The sequence below is a fragment of the Prunus dulcis genome, chromosome 7, assembly GCF_902201215.1.
Source record: "Prunus dulcis chromosome 7, ALMONDv2, whole genome shotgun sequence".
In the NCBI taxonomy this organism is placed as follows: domain Eukaryota; kingdom Viridiplantae; phylum Streptophyta; class Magnoliopsida; order Rosales; family Rosaceae; genus Prunus; species Prunus dulcis.
The window spans coordinates 10781709-10793533 of NC_047656.1; the positions used below are offsets into that span (position 1 = coordinate 10781709).

Here is an 11825-nt window from a genome sequence, read left to right on the forward strand (position 1 = left end):
AGGCTAGCAAGTTATTGAGAAGCAAATGCAAAGTTTAGGAAATGGCTATGCACGTGGAGTGGACAGTGCCTAGGACATAGCCCACCTCTCCAAACTCGTACTTTAATTGGGTTGACATAAAATTTAAAACAAAAAAAAAAACACTTCACATGCGGTTAAGCTTCTCATTGAGATCCATCTGCAACAATAAAAATGGCGAAAAGAAAAAGAAAACAAAACCAACGAAATTACAAAAATGCATTATTAATTTTTATTATTATATATATGAAGGGCGGAAGATTTGCATGGCCTCTGCGCGTGAGGCATGTCTTTTGTCTTTCTGGTTGGACATTGGTGTACGGAGGAGGAGAGAAGAGAAGAGGAGGAGGGAGCTTTCAAGGGAAGGGAGGCAAGGCAATGCAAGGTAACGTGTCGAAATCATGGCCTATTTGCAATTATGGCATTTCGGATGGGTTTGGTACAAATTGGGAAGCTCATGTCCCCTTGGTTTAGTGCTTCTGGTAGTTTTGGCAGAGCTATGAATGCATGTATATATTTGGATGGGAAATGATTCTATTTTGGTTTTGGCATGGTTGGGTTGTAAATGTGCTCCACCACGTGTAAATGAATCAATGATCAAGCCATTAAGATTAGGGTTTCGAATTACCACTGATATTTCTCTTTTCAATTTTAAATCACATATGTTCTTCTTTAGCAAGAGGAGCTGTCTAAGGACTAGGGTGGGCCCCTCTCCTCTTTTTTTTCTTTTTTTTTTAAAAAACACTTTTACTTCTACAATCCTCTTTTATTGAGAAATTCTTGAAAAAATATTTATTTAAGGGACACCCTTTATGATTTCCCTATGAATTTTCTTAAAACAATCCGAACCATCTATTTTTCAAATTTTCATTCATAGATCATCCTTGCAAAAAATAATGCAAATTGAAAATCATTAAAACATCTAATTGGGACCAACAAAATAGGTGAACACGGTGTTTGAAGAAAATACTATAATAACAACCATCTAATTGAGTGGTCAAATGGTTTCGGATTCAAGTGATGTTTTGTAGAGATGATTTTTGAGGGAATATCTAAAAATTAGACGGTTCAGATTATTAAAATACAATGTGTGATGGACTTATTTGAAGGATCCCGTAATTAAAACTCTATGTATATATCATGGAGCTTTTTATATATTTTGTTTAGTTATTTGCTCTTCTCCATAGGTTCACACTTCTCTAATCGTTATGATTTTATACCAACTTCTTTTATATGGTCTTTTTTTAAATGATCACATATCAAATAATAATTTGGTCCATTAGGGTGTGGAACCCACATGCAAGGGGCTTGCAACAGTCCTTATCCAGCCGTTCGAACAAGCCTAGATTTGTCCCATTCTACTGCGGAAGCACATAATTTGTCCCATTCTACTGCGGAAGCACATATGCCCAAAGGCTGCTAGCAACAAGCCCAAGCAACCCACGATGTTCTACATGCGACTTTCAAGCCTTATCATATGTTGTGGACCCAACCCACCTTTGCCACAGTCATGGGCTTACTGCATGGGTTATGGTGTGGAAAGCAACGAGAAATTATAAAGCTCGTTGTTATTTTTCGATCGTTACAAAATCGGCACGAGCGAGTAGTAAAAAGACGTGAACTAACTTTTGATTTAGTGATATTCTTGTTCTAATGTTGAAAGGTGTCTCATATATGAACCGTTTATCACAAAAGCTAAACAGAAAAATCAAAAGACACAATATATTGCAGGGAGCTTCTCGTTCTAATATATATATTCCACTTTTTTAAAGAAAAAATTTCTAACAAATTCTTTGTTTTTTTAGGGTTCAAATTGTGATCTGACATAACAAAAGATAGCCTATTTAATCCAACATTCCAACAAAAAAACAAATAAATTCTCATAACATCAATGCCTTTAATTAAACATTAACATACCAAGAACAAATCAAACATCTCAGCAATACCAATATCAAATCAAACATCTCAACAAAATTCCAAAAATCAAAGACCTAATTAATTTCAACAAAGTCAACAAATTATAATTCATTCTTAAGTAAACCCTAGAATAGATTAGAACACATAACTTCTAACCTATTTAAAATATATTAGATTCAATGTTGTCATATATAACATCTTAAAATTTAGAGGTAGTTAATTAAAGAGAAGATAATTAAAGAGGAGAGAAATTTTAGGTTATGCATATATGTGGGTTGCTTTTTGGGTGGGCATAGGTTTGTATGGTTCACATGGGTTGGCCTATTACATATGGGTATTTTTTCTTTTTGAAAAATTTGGGGTAGGCAGCAGCCTACCTTGCCTAGGCGATTTTTCATCCTCAGAATGGCCTTCCTTTCCGAGCAAGCAATGAACCATCTGATAAAATACACCAAGTACCAAACCGACTTTGTTTGCCAATAATTTATGAGGAGAGAAAATAGCACTTCTGATCTCTTGCTCACTCACTATTGACCATTGAAATTTGTGGCCACCAACTGTTTGATCAAATGAGCGTTAGACTCCCATCGGATACAAAACAACAGAAACCTACCTGATCCAATCTTTTATAGTACTCTCCAGCTAGCTACAATGGCCTCACCCTCAAACCCCAACTTCAACTCCCATATCTCAGGAAAACAAAGCATTCAGAACCAGAAAGCTTTAGCTGCAGAACAGTTTCCTTCGTGGTTTTCACCAGAAACGGGGATTTACCAAAGCAAACACCTTTCCATTGACCTCCCATCAGACCCTTTTCTTGATGTTGTCTCCTTCATTTTCTCATACCAGCATGATGGGGTTTCCTCAGCTCTCATTGGTTCCTCTTGTGGGTCTGCAATATCTTACTCACAGCTCTACTCTTCTGTCAAGTCCATGGCCTCTGGTCTCCAGCAAATGGGCATCTCACAAGGTGATGTTATTTTGCTTCTTTTGCCAAATTCCATTTACTATCCCATTGCTTTCTTGGGTGTTTTGTACCTTGGTGCTATTGTCACAACCATGAATCCCCTCAGCAGTGTAGCAGAAATCAAGAAACAGATTGCTGATACCAAAGCATGTCATGCTTTTACTGGACCTGAGAATGCTGATAAATTACAAGCATTGGGCATTCCTGCAATTCTGGTACCAGAAAATGCACTTTTGGGTTTGAAGGAGGACATTTTTTCGGTTTTTTATAAGCTTATTTATAGTAGGTGTGATTTGGCTCCAAGGCCAGTGATTAAGCAGCAAGACACTGCTGCAATAATGTATTCTTCCGGGACTACTGGTGTGAGCAAAGGTGTTATGCTAACACACAGGAATTGCATAGCTGCAGTTGCCCATTTTGTGCGTTTTGAGGCTTCACAGTACGAGGGTTCAAGCTTGGATAATGTGTATTTAGCTGTTCTGCCATTGTTTCATATCTACGGGTTGTCGCTTTTCGTGATGGGGTTGTTGTCTTTAGGATCTATAGTTGTTGTGATGAAGAGATTTGATGTCAATGAGGTGATCAGGGCAATTGATAGGTATAAAGTTACACACTTCCCAGTTGTTCCACCAGTATTGACAGCATTGACAACAAGAGCCAAGGATGGCTTGGCCCCTCATAGCCTCAAGAGTCTAAAGCAGGTTTCTTGTGGTGCAGCTCAGTTGAGCATGAAAACCATAGAGGACTTTGTTCAAGCCTTTCCTCACATTGATCTCATTCAGGGCTACGGCATGACTGAGACCACTGCGGTAGGAACTCGCGGTTTCAACACCGAAAAGCTTAGGAAACCCTCTTCAATAGGGCTATTAGCTCCAAACATGCAAGCTAAAGTGGTGGACTGGGACACTGGATCCCCTCTGCCTCCAACAAGTACCGGTGAGCTATGGCTACACGGACCGGGGATTATGAAGGGCTACTTGAACAATGCCAACGCAACATTGTCAACAATTGATGAAGAGGGCTGGCTACACACTGGAGACATTGTGTTTTTTGATGAAGATGGATACTTACATCTACAAGACCGCTTGAAAGACGCGATCAAATACAAGGGCTTTCAGATTGCTCCTGCAGATTTAGAAGGTGTGCTGATCAACCATCCTGAGATACTTGATGTTGCTGTGGCAGGTGCCATGGATGAAGAAAGTGGAGAGGTGCCTGTGGCTTTTGTGGTGAGGAAGCACATAAGTGAACTAAACCATGATGCTGTCATAGATTTTGTGGCTGCACAGGTTGCTCCATACAAGAAGGTCAGGAAGGTGGTGTTTGTAGATTCAATTCCAAAGTCTCCAGCTGGGAAGATCCTGAGAAGGGAGCTTAGAAAGTCATTGAATTCTAGACTCTAGGACAAGTTTAGATTGTCTTCTGGTTTTTGGAGTGGGGTTTTATGTGTCATATCCCAAATTTATATACTCATTTATCAAATTTTTTTTAAAAAGACATTTGAAAAAATATATATAATAATTTGACACTCTCCTCCTCCCTTTCCACTGGACCCCCTTCCATCATGCTTATCCTCATCCCATGCAACCATAATTAACACTGTTGAGAAGGGCACGCTCCATGAGAGGTGGTGGGGCTCCCTTCTAGACACAATGATCCTCTCTCACAAAAATATATATATTTTTTCAAGTTAGTCAGCGCAATAAGCCAACTCCCTTATATCGAAATTCGATTCTCCCTCAATGTATATTAGGTTAACTTAGAATAATTTAAATTATCGCTTGTATCAAACAGTTTTTCTATTTATTATACACTTAAGTTGCACTCGAAATTTTCTCTAATAAAGTAGAGACTGAGTATTACTAAACGAATGTTCATTCACCCAGAAACTTTTTGCAAACATGTGTAGTATTACGCTCGTTTAGAAAAGAAAAAAAAAGAAATGAGTTCAATATCACCAGTCCCAAAAGCCTACTTCCCACCTATCTTTCACAAGAAGATTTAATTGCAATCATGAACTTACTTGAAAGAATGAATGAATTTAGCACAAAGTCAATAACTTTTTTTTTAACAAAATGGAAAGAAAAATGTGGTTGGGTGATGCCACCGAAAGCAATCGAAAGGCTTCATGTTGAAAAGGAAAACCAATGTGACAATTAGAAAATGTGAAAAAGGTGTTGGCCCTCGAAACATCTAAACCAATGTGAGCAATATAAAAATCAGTAAAAGTGAAAAAAACCAAACCAACGTGTTATTTTGGTTCAAATCTCTTGTCAAATGGTTGAGAAAATTATGCATAAGAACAACCAACGGTTGAGAACAAAAAAATAAAGCTGAGGAGACAGAGTTTTGACTTATAGTGATGACTGTTGATATTACCTTTTGTTGTAATGACTAAAATAACTAAACTCAAAGGGGTGATGCTATTTGTATCATATTTACCGATCATATTGTTGATCATCTTTTTAATACAGGTAAGTCTTACATACAATGTTGATGTAAAAAATAAAATAAAAGAATAATGTTACCCGAAAAATACAATATGTAGCTGTAAACGATTCTTGAGATGAGTCGCGTACTAAGTTACTCTCTATAAAACGTTCTGCTGTAAGTAGTTCAGAATAGGCCATTACGTCCTCAGGATAAAATAGCCCCAGAATCTCCTCTGTCTAAGTTCTTCTTTACACTGAGGAAGGACCCGAATACAAACACCTTTCTAACTATGTTGCTCAGAAATCTCAGTACATAAGGTAAAAGAAAGAGAGAATTTCATAGGGATGAAGAGGAAGAAGGCTGTGGCTTTTTTGTAAGTCTTCTTTTGCAAACTATAGATAATATATATCTATACATAATACTGAATAAAATAGTCGTTGGAGACTTTAAAATCAACAGACAAGTCGTTAAGAAAATCAGCCACTATTAATGATAATTTAACTCCCATTAATAAAGGTAATTTAATGTGATTATTGAATAATTTATTTTAAAATAAACACCAATTTCGGGAGATGGTCAATAAGAAGTTAATTAATATGATACAAATAGCATTATTGAAATTTTAAAATACCACATAATCATTACACCATATATTTAAACAGTCATGTTTTCTTGGTCCACAGGGATCAAAGAGTTTCTTGGGCAATTGTCATTGGATTAAATCCAATGGTGCATAAGAGTTTAAAAAATAAACTCACTTTATAGTTTTTAGGAAAATTTGTATAAATACCACATGAACTTAGAATGGTTCTTTATGAATTTCTGATGTTTTGGCCAATGACAAATTATTTTCTTAAATTAATTGTATACTGAATGTGATGTAGTGATATTCTTTTTCCTTGACCGGATTTTTCCTCATTTGGGAGTTTTCAAAGGCAAGGTTTTAATGAGGTCACACTTGTTACATTAAGTTCAGTTTTTCTTTTTGTACAATGATATTGTTGTTTCAATGAAGTTATCTCACTTTGATACATAAATAAATTACCACATGAACTTTTAGGCATGTGCATGACTACCACTTGTACTATTAATTTTTACTATTAACCACTTAAACTATGAAAAATATTGCAATTCACCACCTACGCTTAATTCCGTTAAAATTTTCATTAAATGAAGTCACATACTGCACATCTGTTATTTGCTAAAGGACAATTTTGTCCATTCGATATAAGTAACAAAATTAGAAAAGTAAAAACTTTTCTCCATTACTGCGCAGCAGCCTCCTCTTCCACCCAAAACCCATCGCATCCCATCCCTCCTCCCACCTTCTCACTCTTTGCATAAAAAATCCTCCATTTGCTATTTAAAAAGTTTTTAAGTTATAAATTGAATTGAGTTAAGGGTTAACTTTAACGGAGAACATAGGTGGTAAATTTTAACAATTACAAAATTCGAATGATTAATAACTAAAAATAAAAGTTTAGGTCATGTTGACAGGCCAATAACTCATTGAGTTTTGTTTCTGATGTGCTCCAATCTCCTCTGACCACCACATGGCAACTCTCAATATGTGTCAGCTGTTGACACATCCAACTTAGCATTGCTATTTAAATATAAAAATTATCTAGTTAATAGGGTATAGTTCGGTGGAAAAATACCTTAATTTGTAAACCGGTAGTTTTAAGTTCGAACTCTTATAACACCTTGATAGTGTGTGTGAAAACTCCCTCTCCCATGTAGTCCGAGACAACCCTAACTTTTATGTGGCCCGAGACTAAAAATTAAAATGAGGCCATTTAGCTTTGTATACAATCATAGTTTAATTAGAAATAAAATAAAATATTTTTGCACATATATTTTCTTTTTGGCTTAAATATAGTAATTCTAGTAAACTAAAATAACAAAAGAACATGAATCATAAAACATTTATAACCCAATAAAAAAAACCATCAAATCATTGATAACAAAAAAAAAAAAAAAAATCACAACAGAAGAATTAACCGCTTTTTTGAAGGAAATATTGGATTAATTGGATGTTTGTTGTTTCAAAGAAATAACATTCAATTGTTAAATGCGGCCCCTTGTAATTGCTAATGAACTTGAAGTGATTTTTATTTGGACCCTTGTGTCTAGGGGTGGGCATCAATCCGGCCGATTTAGTTACATCAGCTGAACCGATTATATTGGTTTGGTTTGGTTTGGTGTTGACCAAAGAAAAGTCAACAGTTTTAAAAACTGATCGGAACCGGTTTGGTTCGGTTCGGTTGCAGTTTGAGAATTTTCTAAACTGTCCTAAACCAAACCGGACCGATTAGAAATAAATTTATTATTTGTTAAATATATTTTACATGTGGCAAAGCTTGAGTGGTTATTTGTAAGTGTTATCATGCACCATTCTGCACATGATTGGACTCTAAAAACTGAACTCAAACTCACGGATCTCTCTGTACCTTTCCCTCACATTTCTCTCGGGCTCTCCTTTGTTTCCTAACCCTAGCCGCACACAACACTCACTCATCGCATCATTCATCTTCATCTTCATCACCTTTGGTAAACAATGTCATCACCTTTGGCCTCTTCGTCTCCCCAGTGTAAGCTCTCTCTCTCTCTCTCTCTCTGTAGATTTGATGGTTTTTTTGTTCAAGTTTCTGATTTGGGTTCATATCTTTCATGGGTTTAGACTTTAATTGGTTCATAACTTCATATCTCTCATGTTTAATGTGCTGTAATGTTTAATGAGTTTGAATGTTTAAATTTCAATTTTTTCTTTTTTCAGTGAAATTATTGAATCTTCTCATTAGTTAGATATATATGGGTTTTCATTTTGTCTTTTTTTTTTTTTGCTGAAATTAGTGGGTCTTCTATTAGATTAGCTCTTCAAAATTTGTTTGGGTGCTAACTGTCCTGTGATGAAGAAAATGATTGGGAGAGGGAGAGAGGTGGGTTCTGGTGATGTGTGGGTGGAATTTGCAGAAGTTAAAAGAGAAGATGGGTATTTGATTAATATATATAAGGTGGTGGGGAAGGGAGAATACGGTTTAAGTTTGTTTTTTCTCAATTCATCATTTTAATTTTTTTTTTTAAAGACAACTCTTTTTATACATTATTCTATTTTTTAAAGATTATTACGTTTTGATGTTTGTTGATATTTTGATGAAAAATATGTGATTGTGTTTTTTATATAGGTTTTGCTTCTAATAATCCATCATCTACGGATGAATCTGCAAAAAGGGGTTGAAGGCTCTCAATTGATTTGTATTAATTAGTTGGATGTTGAAGTTTATTTCTATTTGTACCCAAATCCGGGATTGTATTTGAACTTTGTTTTACTGGAAATTTGGTTAACTTTCCATATTTGATGTATTGGAGATTTGGATTATATAATGAAAATGTTGATGTTTGCAGCTGTATCAGTTTCTGTTTTAGAATGTTTGTTAACAGGTTCTTTGTTATTATAAGACGTTTTGTTTTATGCCTAAACCGGTCGAACCAAACCGCACCAAACCGGATATGAATGGTTTGGTTTGATTTGGTTCTCATTTTGATTTTAACTCAAACTGAACCATACCAAATCGTGAAAGTTTAATTGATTTAGCTATGGTTTGAGAGTGAAACCGGATCAAACTGGATCATGTCCACCCCTGCTTGTGTCATTTGACTCAAAAATTCACTTGTAACATGGCCTTGAACAATAATATATACAATATAGGAGCAGCTACTTAAAACCCATGCATACAACTTGCATGCTATGCTATATATGATTTAAATTAAATCATTTAATGATTAATGAGTTCGTACTCCCAAAAAAAAAAATGATTAATGAGTGGTGGATGGGTAGAGGTTTTGGGTTGAGCATAAGTAAAACCATGGTTTTAAAAACCAGACTGCGAACTCATCACCATCTCTTACAACTTGCATATACAACAATGGGCGCCCTTGGTATGGAGAAAAACTTGTATATCATAGAAATAGCATTGTTTTACTATCTTCAATTAATAACGCTATGTACAAATGATAAGAATTTCACATTTTAAAAGCATGATTGGATTGGGATAACAAAACAGCTGATATATGATTGGATTGGGATAACAAAACAGCTGATATTCTCGTGACATATAAGTCCTTCGTCTTGGCTTGAGATCTAAAGCGGTCCCCTTCGATGCCCAGACTTAAGATCAAGGGCGAACTTATGAAGGGGCTCAACTGGGCTTTAGCCCAGTGTTTGTTTTGTACTTTAGTCTTTATTGTACAACAAAATCCACTTCAATTACAAGTTCTTTGAAAGCTGGCACTTAAACAAAATCTTTTTAAACGCTCTAGCTTTTTAATCCATCCAGGCTCCAGCTATTTTGAAATAAAAAAAATCACCTACATTCAATAGCCCTAGCCCCCTTTCTCCCAGAAAACACTCTTAGAGCCTTTTCCACTTTGAGGGTTGAGGAAGCCATTATTCTTCCCCCTTCTCCCCTCTTCTGTTCCTCCTTTCACCTCTTCCCCTAGAGACAAAGGGTTTTCCCTATTTGTCTTAGTTTTGTTATGATTTTCATCTAACCATTATAGGCGGCTGTGGCTCAGCGTCGGATCTTCACCTGCATTTCGGCGTCGGATCTCCACCACAATCTTTTTTGCAATTTCTTCATGTTTGGAATAAGTTGCAGAGACTCTTTGAGTTCTCTGTATAGTTTTCACCTCTCCTTTTGTGAGAATTTTTCATCTCTCCTTTGTGAGAGTTTTATTTGTATTGTTATAGCTTGATTTTTTTCAAGTTTTATCTCTTTTTATTATTCTAAGTTTGCAATCTTAGTTGGGATGCCTATGCCAGAGTTTCTTCGATCCTGCCTGATCGTTAGTGGAGATACACCAGATTGTCTTAATTTTGATATTAAACTGCTTCGTTATTGTAATGGCCCTTTTGTGGTTAGTTTGTATTGGCCCTTTGTGGCTAGTGATTTTTTTGGCTGAATTATGAATGTAATCATAAAATTTCTCAAAAAAAAAAGAAAAAAAAAAAAGAATCCTAATTAAATACACCCCCTCTAAATATTGGCCAACGTATCTTTTAGAATTCAACCTATCCTAGCGGCCTAAATAAGATTTTATTTTCTTCTACCCACTAAAATCCTACCATATTTTCTATATAAAAAATATATAATCTTACCATATAATATTAATTAGCCCAAAAATTCATGGGTATAAAAAATCTCCCAAAAAAAAAAATTAGCCAACCCCTAAAAAAATTCATGGATCTGCCATTACTTAAGATCGACAATATTTATAATTTAGACTATCACTTGTATTAGAATATATATATATATATATATATATAAAGCAAAAGACATAGAATGGTGAAACATTCAAAATACCAGAAAATGCTTGGTTAATGCAAACATTAAGAATTGAAATTATTAATTAAATGAGGTTAATATGGTAAATTCATAATTTTTATATTAAACAATTAAAATTAAAATAAAATTCAGATAATGGATTCCATTTTTATGGAACACAACTACCCATTATCTTTTTTAATTCTAAAATAAATTAAATTTTTTTTTAAGTACAAAGAAGTTAGTATATATATATATATATAAAATAAACGAAAATTGTATAGTGAGTTTTTTTTTTGGCGATTATAATTTAAAATCGGTGATATGATTTGGCGATTATATCTGTAGGATCGATGGCATTAAATTGGAAGAGAAAAAGAAGACAAATTTAGCGGCTATGATATTCCAAAATCCCATTTATCAATCCACGTCGGTTTTCTTCTAGAACGTTTTGCCCTTTTCTCAAGACAAGACCCTACAGTACTATTGGACCATACACCAACCTTGCCCTCATTTAGCAGAAGTGGTTCTACCATCGCTTTTACACGATATTTTTGTAAACTTAAAATTCCTCACTATTCACAAAAGCATATCTTAAAAGGGTTGTATAACCCAAAAGAAAAGATAAATGTATTGACGATGTAAAGCCTAAAACCCTAACTAACTTAAAGGGATGTTGAAGCTAATGCCATGATTGATTAGTTTTGATTTTAACTCCGCATTATAGTTGCGTTGTGTGTGATAAATCTTGCTCTCCTGTAGTTTAAATTATCGTTTACACCTCAACAAAACAAAATTTCACACAATTCGGTGTATCTAAAGGAGATGAGACAAAGGTAATGTCATGTTGAATTCTACTTTCGCTTTAATATAGAAGTTTTGATTCACACAGGATCTCTTATGAAGGCGTATTTAGGCGTCACTTCAACATGATGTTTGTACCAATAACCAACCAAATGCTCCTCCTCTCATAATTCAAGTTATGGTGACAACACACCAATAACTAATTGACCTCTGTTTCTGATACCCTCCAATCCCACATGACCATGTGGCAAATCACGATACGTGTTAATCGCTGCCAAGTCCAGCTCAGCAGTGCTACTTAAAATATTATTAAGAATATGTGGAGGAGACACATTGAATTCAATTGACTCAAATAGTATAAA

At 35.0% G+C, this 11825-nt stretch overlaps 1 protein-coding gene and 1 long non-coding RNA gene across 2 annotated transcripts; both read left to right on the forward strand.

Moving 5' to 3' along the window:
* Positions 1 to 2361: 2361 nt before the first annotated feature.
* LOC117635984 (4-coumarate--CoA ligase-like 6) lies at positions 2362 to 4388 on the forward strand. The gene has a single exon (XM_034370391.1). The coding sequence runs from the start codon at positions 2587 to 2589 to the stop codon at positions 4303 to 4305; it is 1719 nt and encodes a 572-aa protein (XP_034226282.1). The 5' UTR covers positions 2362 to 2586; the 3' UTR covers positions 4306 to 4388.
* Positions 4389 to 7759: 3371 nt separating this feature from the next.
* LOC117635638 lies at positions 7760 to 8748 on the forward strand. The gene is made up of 2 exons (XR_004586909.1): positions 7760 to 7926; positions 8521 to 8748. It is a non-coding gene; the product is annotated as an uncharacterized LOC117635638 (long non-coding RNA).
* The last annotated feature ends 3077 nt before the right edge of the window (positions 8749 to 11825 follow it).

Excerpts from the sequence above, each read along its gene's own strand:
- LOC117635984 (XM_034370391.1), top strand. The coding sequence starts at position 2,587 with ATGGCCTCACCCTCAAACCCCAACTTCAACTCCCATATCTCAGGAAAA.